Source organism: Lithobates pipiens, unplaced genomic scaffold, assembly GCF_037356315.1.
Source record: "Lithobates pipiens isolate NorthernLeopardFrog02 unplaced genomic scaffold, aLitPip1_a1.2 Scaffold_1, whole genome shotgun sequence".
Lineage (NCBI taxonomy): Eukaryota > Metazoa > Chordata > Amphibia > Anura > Ranidae > Lithobates > Lithobates pipiens.
Window position 1 is genome coordinate 234,261,991 of NW_027507685.1, and position 17,230 is coordinate 234,279,220.

At 48.9% G+C, this 17,230-nt stretch overlaps 1 protein-coding gene across 1 annotated transcript in view; it reads left to right on the plus strand.

Annotated features, from left to right (window-relative positions):
* Nucleotides 1-17,230, plus strand: part of LOC143984962 (major histocompatibility complex class I-related protein 1-like) — a 50,194-nt gene that overhangs the window by 16,329 nt on the left and 16,635 nt on the right. Inside the window, exon 2 of the mRNA XM_077484681.1 lies at nt 12,625-12,898. Coding sequence (XP_077340807.1) covers nt 12,625-12,898 — 274 coding nt within the window. The remainder of the gene's footprint in view (nt 1-12,624; nt 12,899-17,230) is intronic.

Here is a 17,230-nt window from a genome sequence, read left to right on the forward strand (position 1 = left end):
CATATGTTTGGCGACTTGATGATCAGCCAATGGTCTTGCAACTTGATCAGCCAATGGGCTTGCGACTTGATATTCAACCAATGGGTTTGTGACTTGTTCGGCCAATCGGCTTGCGACTTGAAGTTTCGGCCAATCGGCTTGCGACTTGAAGTTTCGGCCAATCGGCTTGCGACTTGATGTTACGACCAATCGGCTTGCGACTTGAAGTTTCGGCCAATCGGCTTGCGACGTGACATGTTCGGTATCTATTTACTCGGCATAACTTCATCTTTCACATTATGCGGAAAAAATGGGCTAACTTTACTGTTTTTTGTTAGTTTTTTTTAGCACAAAACTGTTTTAAAAAAAAACTTGTTTTAAAAATTGATGCGCAAATACCACATGAGATACAAAGTTGCAACGACCGTCATTGTATTCTTCGGCCAATCGGCTTGCGACTTGAAGTTTCGGCCAATCGGCTTGCGACTTGAAGTTTCGGCCAATCGGCTTGCGACTTGATGTTTCGGCCAATCGGCTTGCGACTTGATGTTTCGGCCAATCGGCTTGCGACTTGATGTTTCAGCCAATCGGATTGCGGCTTGAAGTTTTGACCAATCGGCTTGCGGCTTAAAGTTTTGGCTTGCGACTTGATGTTTCGGCCAATCGGCTTGCGGCTTGATGTTTCGGCCAATCGGCTTGCGACTTGAAGTTCGGCCAATCGGCTTGCGACTTGAAGTTCGGCCAATCGCCTTGCGGGTTGAAGTTTCGGCCAATCGCCTTGCGGCTTGAAGTTCGGCCAATCGGCTTGCGGCTTGAAGTTTCGGCCAATCGGCTTGCGGCTTGAAGTTTCGGCCAATCGGCTTGCGGCTTGAAGTTTCGGCCAATCGGCTTGCGGCTTGAAGTTTCGGCCAATCGGCTTGCGACTTGACGTTTCGGCCAATCGGATTGCGCCTTGAAGTTTTGGCCAATCGTCTTGCGGCTTGAAGTTTCGGCGAATCGGCTTGCGGCTTGATGTTTCGGCCAATCGGCTTGCGGCTTGAAGTTCGGCCAAACGGCTTGCGGCTTGAAGTTTCGGCCAATCGGCTTGCGACTTGATGTTTCGGCCAATCGGCTTGCGACTTGAAGTTTGGCCAATCGCCTTGTGACTTGAAGTTCGGCCAATCGCCTTGCGACTTGAAGTTCGGCAAATCGGCTTGCGGCTTGAAGTTTCGGCCAATCGCCTTGCGGCTTGAAGTTCGGCCAATCGGCTTGCGGCTTGAAGTTTCGGCCAATCGGCTTGCGACTTGACGTTTCGGCCAATCGGATTGCGACTTGAAGTTTCGGGCAATCGTCTTGCGCCTTGAAGTTTTGGCCAATCGTCTTGCGGCTTGAAGTTTCGGCGAATCGGCTTGCGGCTTGATGTTTCGGCCAATCGGCTTGCGGCTTGAAGTTCGGCCAAACGGCTTGCGGCTTGAAGTTTCGGCCAATCGGCTTGCGACTTGATGTTTCGGCCAATCGGCTTGCGACTTGAAGTTTGGCCAATCGCCTTGTGACTTGAAGTTCGGCAAATTGGCTTGCGGCTTGAAGTTTCGGCCAATCGGCTTGCGGCTTGAAGTTTCGGCCAATCGGCTTGCGACTTGACGTTTCGGCCAATCGGATTGCGGCGAAGTTTTGGGCAATCGTCTTGCGGCTTGAAGTTTTGGCCAATCGGCTTGCGGCTTGAAGTTTCGGCCAATCGGCTTGCGGCTTGATGTTTCGGCCAATCGGCTTGCGACTTGAAGTTCGGCCAATCGGCTTGCAACTTGAAGTTCGGCCAATCGGCTTGCGACTTGAGGTTCGGCCAATCGGCTTGCGGCTTGAAGTTTCGGCCAATCGGCTTGCGACTTGAAGTTTCGGCCAATCGGCTTGCGGCTTGACGTTTCGGCCAATCGGCTTGCGGCTTGACGTTTCGGCCAATCGTCTTGCCGCTTGAAGTTTTGGCCAATCGGCTTGTGGCTTGAAGTTTCGGCCAATCGGCTTGCGGCTTGATGTTTCGGCCAATCGGCTTGCGACTTGAAGTTCGGCCAATCGCCTTGCGACTTGAAGTTCGGCCAATCGGCATGCGACTTGAAGTTCGGCAAATCGGCTTGCGGCTTGAAGTTTCGGCCAATCGGCTTGCGACTTGAAGTTTCGGCCAATCGGCTTGCGACTTGAAGTTTCGGCCATTCGGCTTGCGACTTGATGTTTCGGCCAATCGGCTTGCGGCTTGAAGTTTTGGCCAATCGGCTTGCGGCTTGAAGTTTCGGTCAATCGGCTTGCGGCTTGATGTTTCGGCCAATCGGCTTGCGGCTTGATGTTTTGTCCAATCGGCTTGCGGCTTGTTCGGCCAATCAGCTTGCGACCTGACATGTTAGGTATCTATTTACTCGGCATAACGTCATCTTTCACATTATGCGAAAAAAATGGGCTAACTTTACTGTTTTTTTGTTATTTTTTTAGCACAAAACTGTTTAAAAAAGAAAACTTGTTTGAAAAATTGATGCGCAAATACCGCACGAGATACAAAGTTGCAACGACCGCCATTGTATTCTCTAGGGTCTTTGCTAAAAACACATATGTTTGGCGACTTGATGATCAGCCAATGGGCTTGCAACTTGATCAGCCAATGGGCTTGCGACTTGATATTCAACCAATGGGTTTGCGACTTGTTCGGCCAATCGGCTTGCGACTTGAAGATTCGGCCAATCGGCTTGCGACTTGAAGTTTCGGCCAATCGGCTTGCGACTTGAAGTTTCGGCCAATCGGCTTGCGACTTGAAGTTTCGGCCAATCGGCTTGCGACTTGATGTTACGACCAATCGGCTTGCGACTTGAAGTTTCGGCCAATCAGCTTGCGACTTGACATTCGGCCAATCGGCTTGCGGCGTGACATGTTCGGTATCTATTTACTCGGCATAACTTCATCTTTCACGTTATGCGGAAAAAATGGGCTAACTTTACTGTTTTTTGTTAGTTTTTTTAGCACAAAACTGTTTTAAAAAAAACTTGTTTTAAAAATTGATGCGCAAATACCACATGAGATACAAAGTTGCAACGACCGTCATTGTATTCTCTAGGGTCTTTGCTAAAAAAAACATATATGTTTGGGGACTTGATGTTCAGCCAATCGGCTTGCGACTTGATGTTCGGCCAATCGGCTTGCGACTTGAAGTTCCGGCCAATCGGCTTGCGACTTGACGTTTCGGCCAATCGGATTGCGGCTTGAAGTTTCGGCCAATCGGCTTGAAGTTTCGGCCAATCGGCTTGCGACTTGAAGTTTTGGCCAATCGGCTTGCGACTTGACGTTTCGGCCAATCGGATTGCGACTTGAAGTTTCGGGCAATCGTCTTGTGCCTTGAAGTTTTGGCCAATCGTCTTGCGGCTTGAAGTTTCGGCCAATCGGCTTGCGACTTGATGTTTCGGCCAATCGGCTTGCGGCTTGAAGTTTCGGCCAATCGGCTTGCGACTTGAAGTTTCGGCCAATCGGCTTGCGACTTGAAGTTTCGGCCAATCGGCTTGCGACTTGAAGTTTCGGCCAATCGGCTTGCGGCTTGAAGTTTTGGCCAATCGGCTTGCGGCTTGATGTTTTGGCCAATCGGCTTGCGGCTTGATGTTTTGGCCAATCGGCTTGCGGCTTGATGTTTCGGCCAATCGGCTTGCGGCTTGATGTTTCGGCCAATCGGCTTGCGATTTGAAGTTTCGGCCAATCGGCTTGCGGCTTGAAGTTTTGGCCAATCGGCTTGCGGCTTGATGTTTTGGCCAATCGGCTTGCGACTTGAAGTTCGGCCAATCGGCTTGCGGCTTGAAGTTCGGCCAATTGGCTTGCGGCTTGATGTTTCGGCCAATCGGCTTGCGGCTTGAAGTTTCGGCCAATCGGCTTGCGGCTTGAAGTTTCGGCCAATCGGCTTGCGGCTTGAAGTTTCGGCCAATCGGCTTGCGACTTGAAGTTTTGGCCAATCGGCTTGCGACTTGAAGTTTCGGCCAATCGGCTTGCGACTTGAAGTTTCGGCCAATCGGCTTGCGACTTGAAGTTTCGGCCAATCGGCTTGCGACTTGAAGTTTCGGCCAATCGGCTTGCGACTTCACGTTTCGGCCAATCGGATTGCGGCATGAAGTTTGGGCAATCGTCTTGCGGCTTGAAGTTTTGTCCAATCGGCTTGCGGCTTGTTCGGCCAATCGGCTTGCGACTTGTTTTTTGCCAATCGGCTTGCGACTTGAATTTTCGGCCAATCGGCTTGCGACTTGTTTCGGCCAATCGGCTTGCGACTTGACGTTTCGGCCAATCGGCTTGCGGCTTGAAGTTCCGGCCAATCGGATTGCAGCGAAGTTTTAGGCAATCGTCTTGCAGCTTGAAGTTTTGGCCAATCGCCTTGCGGCTTGAAGTTTCGGCCAATCGGCTTGCGGCTTGATGTTTTGGCCAATCGGCTTGCGGCTTGAAGTTTCGGCCAATCAGCTTGCGACTTGACATTCGGCCAATCGGCTTGCGACGTGACATGTTCGGTATCTATTTACTCGGCATAACTTCATCTTTCACATTATGCGGAAAAAATGGGCTAACTTTACTGTTTTTTGTTAGTTTTTTTAGCACAAAACTGTTTTAAAAAAAACTTGTTTTAAAAATTGATGCGCAAATACCACATGAGATACAAAGTTGCAACGACCGTCATTGTATTCTCTAGGGTCTTTGCTAAAAAAACATATATGTTTGGGGACTTGATGTTCAGCCAATCGGCTTGCGACTTGATGTTCGGCCAATCGGCTTGCAAGTTGAAGTTCCGGCCAATCGGCTTGTGACTTGAAGTTCCGGCCAATCGGCTTGCGACGTGACGTGTTAGGTATCTATTTACTCGGCATAACTTCATCTTTCACATTATGCGAAAAAAATGGGCTAACTTTACTGTTTTTTTGTTTGTTTTTTTAGCACAAAACTGTTTAAAAAAGAAAGCTTGTTTGAAAAATTGATGCGCAAATACCGCACGAGATACAAAGTTGCAACGACCGCCATTGTATTCTGAAGGTCTTTGCTAAAAAAAAATATATGTTTGGAACTTGATCAGCCAATGGGCTTGCGACTTGATGTTTGGCGAATGGGCTTGCGACTTGATGTGCGGCCAATCGGCTTCCGACTTGTTCGGCCAATCGGCTTCCGACTTGTTCGGCCAATCGGCTTCCGACTTGAAGTTCAGCCAATCGGCTTGTGACTTGAAGTTCAGCCAATCGGCTTGTGACTTGAAGTTCAGCCAATCGGCTTGCGACATGATCAGCCAATCGCTTGCGACTTGACGTTCAGCCAAACGGCTTGCGACTTGATGTTCGGCCAATCGGCTTGCGACTTGATGTTCGGCCAATCAGCTTGCGACTTGAAGTTCAGCCAATCGGCTTGCGACTTGAAGTTCAGCCAATCGGCTTGCGACTTGAAGTTCAGCCAATCGGTGCGCGACTTGAAGTTCAGCCAATCGGCGCGCGACTTGAAGTTCAGCCAATCGGCGTGCCACTTGAAGTTCAGCAAATCGGCTTGCGACTTGATGTTCAGCCAATCGGCTTGCGACTTGATGATCAGCCAATCGGCTTGCGACCCTAAGTTCAGCCAATCGGCTTGTGACTTCACACCTGAACGTGGCTCAGAAAACAGCAATCCGTTTGCGTTTCCCGCACTGAGTTCAGATTGCACTGCCCTTGTGATCTGCAGCGGGTGTCAGTGCTATGATAATGACACCGCAAACGCAGGTCACAAACGCAGTGCATTTGTCTGCATCAGATCACACGGTATAAAACTACTATGCGATCCGGTTGCATTGCGCTTCCAGAAGTAGTACATGCCCTACTTGTATGCGATGTAGTGCAATTTTCAGCCTATTCAAAATGAATCGACTCAAATCGCACTGCACTGAATCGCATTTGAATTGCACAGGAATTGCGATTCATAGGTGATTCCTGTGCGGTTTCATAGTGTGAACCCAGACTTAGCTAGAGTTTGCACTATCTTTATAAATCAGCATAATTAGTGAGATATCACTCACATCGAGTATAAAGCCAAGAACACACTATCAGTTTTCTTGTTAAACCCAGTGGGCTAAATGAAAAAAACCCTCAAGAGCTGAGGAGGAGATCCTGTACTAACAGTCTAATGTTAGTACAGCGATCTCCCCCGCTGAGCTATTGTGTTCTGACAAAGTATCTTCTGTATCTTTTTTGGAGCATATTTCATGTGACAAAATGCCCAATTTTTTGAGTGTCATTAAGAATAATGGCTCCCAAACGCATGTTGCACATTTTTGTTCGATTTTCCAGTGTAGCAGAATTGTACGACTCTGCCAGTAATTCAGATGTGAATGGGGCCCTATAATAGAGCTTCCCCGGGCCCTGCCCCCTCCTTGTCCCCCCCCCGGATGATATGGATGGAAGATTCGGATCTATGAAGAGAAGGTAGACAGATGGACAGCAGACATCTCAGAGATTATTTAATTAGATGCTCTTCAGCCCTGGTTCACATTGATATGTCAAATCGCATGCCAAATCGGCAGCTATTTCCGGCAATGGCACCCTCCGAATCAGTGCTGCACCGATTCCCAAAAGTAGTTTCTGTGCTAGATTTGGCGATTTTAGGTGTGATTTCAATAGACATCTGTGCAAGAAAACGCAGAGATGTCGCTGAAATCATCGGACTGACATGCGGAATGAAATCGCTGAACCCGCCCCTTTTCATTCCCGCAGCTCAGTGTGATCCCGGGATCAATCCTATGAATTACTAATCGCAGTGAGGATCATTGCCGGGATTATTGGGATCAATGCAGTTCTCATGGACCCCATTGAATGGAATTCTTATTATGGGAACACAATCGTCCTATTAGATCAATTGAGCTTATTAATCTGACAACTAACAGAACGATCGGGTGACGATCATCCCATGTCTATGGCCGGCTCTAGGCCTGGGTCACACCTCTGTGTTCTTTAGTACTTCTTTCCAGAAACGCCCTACAGTCCATATAACATGGATTCCTATGGGACACGATCACATCTGTGCGTTTTTCAGTCACCACATTTTTGAAAAGGGTCAAGGACTTTTTTTAAATGCAAAATTGTGCATTTTTAGTTCAGTGGACTTAATTTGAGAAGCATCAGAAACGCGTGTAGTGCGTATTTTTTTTTATCTGCTCAATAAAAAGCATAAAGAATGCAAAACGCAATAAAAAAAACTTGAAACTTGAAACATGAAAACGTGAAAAATGCTTTAAAAACGTTTGTGCAAAAATGTAAAACACACCACAAAAGCACTGCAGAGATCAAAAGTAAACTGCATCGGTGTGACCCGAGCCTAAGGCTTCAATATCTGATATTTACAATAAGAAACATGTCGGCATTTCTGATCTTTAGACTCACACAGTGCAGTGATTTGCGTTTTTCTGCATTGTAAAATGACACACACCACAATTGTTACCTGTGAACCTCATTCACACTGTAATGCACCCTAAAGCTTTGCTTCAGTGGGCTGTGATAAAATGCAGGCATGCTGTATTTTATTACAGTGCACTGTACAGGATCGCATGTCGCTGTACAGGATCGCATGTCCCCGTAGAGGATCGCATGTCCCCGTAGAGGATTGCATGTCCCCGTAGAGGATCGCATGTCACTGTACAGGATCACATCACAAGCTGCTGAACAGTGACATGAATGAGGTGTACATTTGTCCACTTCAAATAAAGTTCAGTGATGAAAAAAGGGATGTTGTGTGATGCACCGAATTGTGCACCGCACCGCCCCCTACTGCACTCAGGATGGAGCGCTGCGGTTTACCTCTCAGACTGCTGTCTATTCTGTGTGATTTACTTTAGAAAATGCTGATTGCCTGGCTTTCATGCTGATCCAATGGAGCTCATATTATATAAATCACTGACCCAGAATAAGTTTGCAGAAAGTAGAAAGTCTCACTTTACTTGCTGCATGCTTCTTCCAGGTCAGGGACTTGGAAAGCACTGAGCCCAGTGACAGCCAGGCAGATGGTATGCTCAGGAGGTCAGCAATGGCAGCCGCCATATTCCCCTGAGTTGAGGTTTCCATGAAGTCTGACCATTCAGATGAAGTGTCCTCCAATGTATTTTCTGCTCCTTCTACAATACAGATCTCCCTATGAATAGTGATGGATGTGATCCGGGATAACAGGTCCTGGTTCTAGTAAAACCCGTCAGCTGCACAGGACAGTTATTACATAAACAGATCCCAGCAGACAGGAATCCCAGTGACAGCAGACATTTCCTTTATATCAGTGATAGGAGAACAACAGATCTCCAGCTGCAGTAGAACTACAAGTCCCAGCAGGCATTGCCATCTCCCTGGTGACTTTCTTCCCTCATTGAGTGTGGGGCAGGGATGGGATTTGTAGTTCCCCAGCAGTTGGAGCTGTGCTGTGTGGAGGATCCTGTTAATGTACAGAGGTAAGTGGCCAGTGTTGTTTGGAGGATCCTATCACTGTACAGAGGATGATGGGGGGGATGGTATGAGATGATGGGGGGATGATATGAGATGATGGGGGGTGGTATGAGATGATGGGGGGGATGGTATGAGATGATGGGGGGGATGATATGAGATGATGGGGGGGATGGTATGAGATGATGGGGGGATGGTATGAGATGATGGGGGAATGGTATGAGATGTTGGGGGGGATGGTATGAGATGATGGGGGGATGGTATGAAATGATGGGGGGATGGTATGAGATGATGGGGGGATGGTATGAGATGATGGGGGGATGGTATGAGATGATGGGGGGGATGGTATGAGATGATGGGGGGGGTGGTATGAGATGATGGGGGGGGGGTGGTATGAGATGATGGGGGGGATGGTATGAGATGATGGGGGGGATGGTATGAGATGATGGGGGGGATGGTATGAGATGATGGGGGGGGGGGTGGTATGAGATGATGGGGGGGATGGTATGAGATGATGGGGGGGATGGTATGAGATGATGGGGGGGATGGTATGAGATGATGGGGGGGGATGGTATGAGATGATGGGGGGGATGGTATGAGATGATGGGGGGGGATGGTATGAGATGATGGGGGGATAGTATGAGATGATGCGGGGATGGTATGAGATGATGGGGGGGTGGTATGAAATTATGATGGGGGAGGGTATGAGATGATGGGGGGTGGTATGAGATGATGGGGGGGATGGTATGAGATGATGGGGGGGTGGTATGAGATGATGGGGGCGATGGTATCAGATGATGGGGGATGGTATGTGATGATGGGGGATAATATGAGATGATGAGGGGAGGGATGGTATGTGATGATGGGGGGGTGGCATGTGATGATGGGGGAGATGGTATGAGATGATGGGGGGGGTGGTATGAGATGATGGAGGGATGGTATGAGATGATGGAGGGATGGTATGAGATGATGGAGGGATGGTATGTGATGATGGGAGATGGTATGAGATGATGGGGGGATGGTATGAGATGATGGGGGCGATGGTATCAGATGATGGGGGGATGGTATGTGATGATGGGGGGATAATATGAGATGATGAGGGGAGGGATGGTATGTGATGATGGGGGGGTGGCATGTGATGATGGGGGAGATGGTATGAGATGATGGGGGGGTGGTATGAGATGATGGAGGGATGGTATGAGATGATGGAGGTGGTATGTGATGATGGGGAGATGGTATGAGATGATGGGGGATGGTATGAGATGATGGGGGAGATGGTATGAGATGATGGGGGGGTGGTATGAGATGATGGGAAGATGGTATGAGATGATGGGAGGGATGGTATGAGATGATGAGGGGATGATATCAGATGATGGGGGATGGTATGTGATGATGGGGGGATGGTATGAGATGGTGGGGGATGGTTTGAGATGATGGGGGGTGGCATGAGATGATGGGGGGGATGGTGAGATGATGGGGGATGTATGAGATGATGGGGGGTGGTATGAGATGATGAGGGGGGATGTATGAGATGATGGGGGGGGATGGTATGAGATGATGGGGGGGATGGTATGAGTGATGGGGGGCATGGTATGAGATGATGGGGGGGATGGTTGAGATGATGGGGGGCATGGTATGAGATGATGGGGGGGATGATATGAGATGATGGGGGATGATAGATGATGGGGGGATGATATGAGATGATGGGGGGATGGTATGAGATGATGGGGGGTGGTATGTGATGATGGGGGATGGTATGAGATGATGATGGGCGGGATGGTATGAGATGATGATGGGGGGATGGTATAGATGATGGGGGGGATGGGATGGTATGTGATGCTGGGGGGGAGTTATGAGCTCATGAGGGGGGTGGTATAAGATTAAGATGGGGGATGGTATGTGATGATGGGGGGGATGGTATGAGATGATGGGGGGTGGTATAAGATGATGGGGAATGGTATGAGATGATGGGGGGATGTATGAGATGATGGGGGGATGGTATGAGATGATGGGGGATGCTATGATATGATGATGGGGGAATGGTATGTGATGATGGGGGGGAGGTATGTGATGATGGGGGGGTGGTATGTGATGGTGGGGGGATGGTGAGATGATGGAGGGTGGTATGTGATGATGGGGGGGTGGTATGTGATGATGAGGGTGGTATGTGATGATGGGGGGAGGATGGTATCAGATGATGGGGTAGGTTATGAGCTGATGAGGGGGATGGTATAAGGATTAAGATGGAGGATGGTATGTGATGATGGGGGGGATGGTATGAGATGATGGGGGGGATGGTATGAGATGGAGGTGGTATGTGATGATGGGGGGATGGTATGAGATGGGGGTGGTATGTGATGATGGGGGGATGGTGAGATGATGGGGGGTGGGTGGTATGTGATAAAGGGGATGGTATGAGATGATGGGGGGTGGTATGAGATGATGGGGGGTGTTATGAGATGATGGGGGTGGTATGAGATGATGGGGGGGATGGTATGAGATGATGGGAGGATGGTATGAGGATGATGGGGGGATGGTATGAGATGATGGGGGGATGGTATGAGATGATGGGGGATGGTATGAGATGATGGGGGGATGGTATGAGATGATGGGGGGTGGTATGAGATGATGGGGGGGTGGTATGAGATGATGGGGGTGGTATGAGATGATGGGGGGATGGTATGAGATGATGGGGGGATGGTATGAGATGATGGGGGGTGGTATGAGATGATGGGGGGGTGGTATGAGATGATGGGGTGGTATGAGTGATGGGGGGGATGGTATGAGATGATGGAGGATGGTATGAGATGATGGGGGGATGGTATGAGATGATGGGGGGTGGTATGAGATGATGGGGGGGTGGTATGAGATGATGGGGGTGGTATGAGATGATGGGGGGATGGTATGAGATGATGGGGGGATGGTATGAGATGATGGGGGGTGGTATGAGATGATGGGGGGTGGTATGAGATGATGGGGGTGGTATGAGATGATGGGGGGATGGTATGAGATGATGGGAGGATGGTATGAGATGATGGGGGGATGGTATGAGATGATGGGGGGGTGGTATGAGATGATGGGGGTGGTATGAGATGATGGGGGGGATGGTATGAGATGATGGGAGGATGGTATGAGATGATGGGGGGATGGTATGAGATGATGGGGGGATGGTATGAGATGATGGGGGGGGTGGTATGAGATGATGGGGGGATGGTATGAGATGATGGGGGGATGGTATGAGATGATGGGGGGATGGTATGAGATGATGGGGGGGTGGTATGAGATGATGGGGGGATGGTATGAGATGATGGGGGGATGGTATGAGATGATGGGGGGGGTGGTATGAGATGATGGGGGGATGGTATGAGATGATGGGGGGATGGTATGAGATGATGGGGGGATGGTATGAGATGATGGGGGGGATGGTATGAGATGATGGGGGGATGGTATGAGATGATGGGGGGATGGTATGAGATGATGGGGGGATGGTATGAGATGACCTCTGATAACACACAATGTACACTCCTCTCCTCTCCTCTCCTCATTTCTATATAAAGTCCTCAGTGTTCTCTGTAGGATTGGAATGAAGTTTGTATTTCCTGAACTCTCCCTGAACGCTGTGTGCACTGACAGTATACACTCGGTATGACATGACCTTTCCTGGTTGGTGTCCGTCGGTGATCAGCACGATCAGTGTTGTATAATGAATTCATCCCCCCCCCCCCCTATAGGATGGAACGTTCCTCGTCTCTCTGACAGACTTGGTGTTTGAGGGGAAACATTAGCTAATAAGTTGGATGAAGACCTTTCATTGGATGTAGGGGTGATTGACAGCTCTGAGCATCCAATCAGCGATCAGCAGCTTCTCAGCGATCTCCTGGTTGTACAGATTTCTCCCATGATGTGTTTTCTCCCCATTCCTATTGGTTCTTCCGGTCATGTGACCCGGTTTCCTCAGGCGGATTAGCGCTCCACCCCGGGGTGATTGTACACAGCGGTAGGGGGGAGCAGGATGGCGGATCCCTCTTCCTCTGCTCCTCAGGATGTGTCTGAGGGGGATTGCTTGGACTTGTAGTTCTCCCCGCTCTACAGATGATTAGGAGGATGGTGAGTATAGAAATATACAGAGTGATGCTCAGTGTCTGTACTATACATGTCATGTGATCACACATTACACACATCACTTCCTCTGATCCCAGGTCACATCTTCCTCTTCTCTCTGCAGGGATCCATTCCTTCCAGGTGATGTCCGGCTGTGAGCTGAGAGATGACGGCACCACTGAGGGGTATTTCCAGTTCGGATATGATGGGAGAGATTTCATATATCTGGACACACAGAGATGGATCTATATCCCGACCATGAATGAGGCTCAGATCTCCACACAGAGATGGGACAGTCCGGAGGAGAGATGGGGGGAGAGACAGAAGAATTATCTGGAGAATCTCTGTATTCCATACCTGAAGAGATCCATAGAGTACGGGAGAGGAGATCTGGAGAGGTGAGCGCACACTATATATATACATTGTATTATATACATCCTCTGTATACTCTCTATACATTCTATCTGTATACACAGCACCTCCTACATCATCACACACTCCTCCCACCTCTCTGATAACCACACCCACTGACACCTGAAACCACACCCACTCCTTCTAATAGGACCCAATACAGCCTGGAGAGACCTTGGCCTAGAAGTGGGTGGGGTTTTGTGAAGTGGGCGTTTCTTCTCATCCCACCAATAGGGATTCATCCTGAGAATCTGTCTGTCAGCGATGATCAGTCTGTCCATCCCAGTCTGTGTCCATTCATGTCTTCCAGTGTGTAGATGTCGGGATCTGTCCGGTCACATCGGTAAGTATTGGGGTGATGTAAGAATAATCTCCCCTCCCCCGCAATGACTCCTCCAGGATCTCGGGGTTCTCCTCAGAGATCAGTCACCTCTATAGATCTTCTCTTCCTATGACTGCTTCCATCACACGTGTCCCACCGAGTCTTCACCCCCCAGTATGATCCACTCCCTGCACCCCGATACTGGGAGAGTTCTCAGGATTTCTACATGTCATAGGAGAAAGTCCAACACTGAGTGTATAATACACCATACAATGTGTGCGATCTACACACCATACAATACATAACAACCCAATCCTAGAAATGTCCAACAAGTGTCACTCCACCCAACACTCGTAAACACGCAGATACAAACAAATCGTAACACAAGTGCAACACATGTGAAGCGCACTGCAAAGCATGCATTTTCTTGCTGGTTGCCGTGCGCTTTGAAACACGCAGATGCAAACTAATTGTAACATAAGCGCATTTCCACGTGTTTTCTGTGCGGGTTGTCACGTGTTTTCTGTGCGGGTTGTCACGTGTTTTCTGTGCGGGTTGTCACGTGTTTTGAAATGCGCAGATGAGAACGCATCCTAAATGGTACTGCAAGTGTGACTCACATTGCCATGTGGGTTGCCATGCGATTATAAACAGACAGAAGCAAATTAATGGTAACACAAGCGTGACACACATTGCTACGTGTTTTTGAAATGTAAGGCAAAGTGCGTGTCTTTTGGTCCGGGTTGCCACGTGTTTTTGAAACGAATGCCAAAGCATTCATTTTACTTGCGAGTTGTCATGCGTTCAGAAATGTGCAGATGCAAACAAATGGTATTGCAAGCATGATGCACGTTGCTTTGCGTTTTTCAAAACTCAAGGCAAAGCACGCAACTTCTGTGCAGGCTGCTGTGGGTTTGGAAAAGCGCAAATGAGAATGCAGCCTGGATGGTAAGGCAAAGGTGACGCACATTGCTGTCCGTTTTAAAAATGCGCGGCGAAAGAAAGCAATTTCTTGCAAGTTGTCAATGCGTTTGGAAACGCACGTGTGTACGAATGGTAAAGCAAGCGCGATGCGACTTTGAGTGGCAAGAGCGTCCCAGACAGCCTAGTCTCTCGTGCGTCATCGCTGGATCGAGATGGGGCTCAGGTAAATATTAGGGGGACTGCTGCACACAGAATGCATTAAGATAAAAAGCCTTTGGAACCGCTTTAAGTCCTAATGTGCTAGTATGCATCGCTTACTAGCACATTATTCAGGACTTACTTGAAAACAAAGCCCTCCAGAGGTGCGTGTCACCGCTGAACGCGCTTCAATCTTCACCTGGTCTTTTTTCCGGGTTCACGGGCTTCTGCTATATGAATGGCCGAGCCGGCGATGATGCATGTACTCGGGAGTTGCTGTTTATGGCGTGGCTCTGAAAAAACGGCACGGTTATGCCATTACTACAGAGAGCATGTGCTGGAGACATCACCAGCTGCATCTAAATGTAATATCTCCTAAACAGTTCACATTTAGGAGATATACTTACAGTACCTAATAGGTAAGTTTATAATAAGGCTTGCCTATAGGTAAAAATTATACCTGGGAGTTTACTCCCACATTAACCACTTACAGACCGGAAGATTTGGCTGCTTACCAGGCAATTTTTTGCGATACGGCACTGCGTCAGTTTAACCGGTTCCCAACCGGCGCACAGCGATGTACGTCGGCAGAATGGTACGGCTGGGCAAATGGGCGTACCTATACATCCCTTTAAGTTTGCCTGCGTGTGCGCCGCCGGCCGGGAGCTTTGTGTGTCGGGTCGCGGTTCCCTTGGACTCGATATCCGTGGGGAGACCCGCGATTGTCTCACGGAGAGGAAGAACGGGGTGATGCTAATGTAAGCAAGCATCTCCCAGTTCTGCCTAGTGACAGTGTCACTGATCATAGCTCCCTGTGATCGGGCGTTATGAAAAGTGATGTGTTGCAGCTAGCCCATCCCCCCTATAGTTACAAACACTCCCCAGGACACACTTAACTCCTACAGCGCCACCTAGTGTTATCCCCTTCACTGCCAGTCACATTTACACAGTAATCAATGCAATTTTAATCGCACTGATTGCTGTATAAATGTGAATGGTCCCAAAATCATGCCAAAATTGTCGCTGATCGCCGCCATTACTAATAAAGATTTTTTTATTAAAAATACCATAAAACTATCCCCTATTTTGTAGACGCTATAACTTTTGCGCAAACCAATCAATAAACGCTTATTTTGAATTTATTTTTTATCAAAAATATGTAGAAAAATACGTATCGGTCTAAACTGAGGAAAAACAAGTTTTTTTTATATCATTTTGGGGGATATTTACTATAGCAAAAAATAATGCGTTTTTTTTCAAAATTGACGCTTTTTTTTAGTTTTATAGCACAAAAAATAAAAACCACAGGCTACAAGATAGTTTCTCTCTTGACCACCAAATGGATTCTTCCCCTCCAGCATACCCGTATCCCCGGTTCGCTGGAGGCCCTGTTGGGGGCGGTAAAGGACTTGCTGAATCAGGGGGTGATTGTACCAGTTCCGGAATTGGAGCGCTTCCAGGAATTCTACTCAAATCTGTTTGTGGTTCCCAAGAAGGAAGGGATACGTCCAATCTTGGACTTGAAAGCCCTCGATCACTTTATAACAGTGCAGAGGTTCAGAACGGAATCAGATCGCTCAGTAGTCGCTGCACTCCATCAAGGGGACTCCCTGGCATCCTTAGACATCCAGGATGTGTAACTGCACATACCCATATGCCTTTGGCATCAAAAATTTCTACGTTTGGCAGTCAGGGAAGCCCATTACCAATTTGTGGCTCTTCCCTTTGGCCTGGCATCAGCCCTCCAAGTCTTTACCAAAGTGCTGGCTCCAGTATTGGCATTGCTGCAACAACGCGGGATCTCGATCGTGGACTACCTGGACGATCTCCTCCTGAGAGCACCTTCTGCCTCAGAATTAGAGGAGGATGTGGCGATCACCATGCAGACCTTTCAAGAATTTGGGTGGCTGCTGAACCTAAAGAAGTCGATGATTGTGCTGACCCAGCGTCTGGAGTACCTAGGTTGGTTTGCTATTGGACTCCAGGGAAGCGAGAGTTTTTCTCCCTTCAGACAAATTGCAGACTCTCAGATCTGCGGTCAAATTACTGTTGTTCCGCAAGTGGTCGTTGCTCCGCTTTTGCATGCGAGTACTGGGACTCATGGTAGCCTCCTTGGAGGCAGTACCTTATGCTCAGTTCCACACCAGAGTACTGCAGAAGGAGATCTTGTTGAAATGGGACAAATCTCAGTTGTCCCTGGATCAACAGATCCAGGTGAGCCAGCCAGTCAGGGACTCTCTGATCTGGTGGTTGAGGTCCCCGGTGATTCAGTCCGGAAAATCGTTCCTTTCTCTGAAATGGACGGTGATCACTACGGACGCCAGTCTATCCGGCTGGGGTAGAGTGATGGGGATTCAGTCGGCTCAGGGACTCTGGTCGACGGAGGAATCCGAGTTGTCGATCAATCTGCTCGAATTGAGAGTGATCAAGCTGTGCCTCCACACATGGTCGATGAGTCTTCAAGGGCGTCCGATCAGGATCCAGTCGGACAACGCCACGGCTGTGGCATATATAAATCACCAAGGGGGAACCAGAAGCTCAGCCGCTGCTCGGGAGGTCGCTCACATACTTCGGTGGGCAGAGTGGCACTTACTGGCCCTGTCGGCCATTTACATCCCAGGGGTAGAAAATTGGCAGGCGGACTATCTGAGTCGACAGATGCTGGACCCAGGAGAATGAGCGTTGCATCCGGAGATATTCAGGCTGCTGTGCCTGAAGTGGGGCACACCAGATGTGGATCTATTAGCCTCCCGTCTCAATCGGAAGGTGCCAAGATTCGTGTCCAGGACAAGAGATCCGTGGGCAGATGCGTCAGATGCGCTGGTGGCTCCGTGGGATCAGTACCAGCTGATCTACGCCTTACCTCCACTAAAAC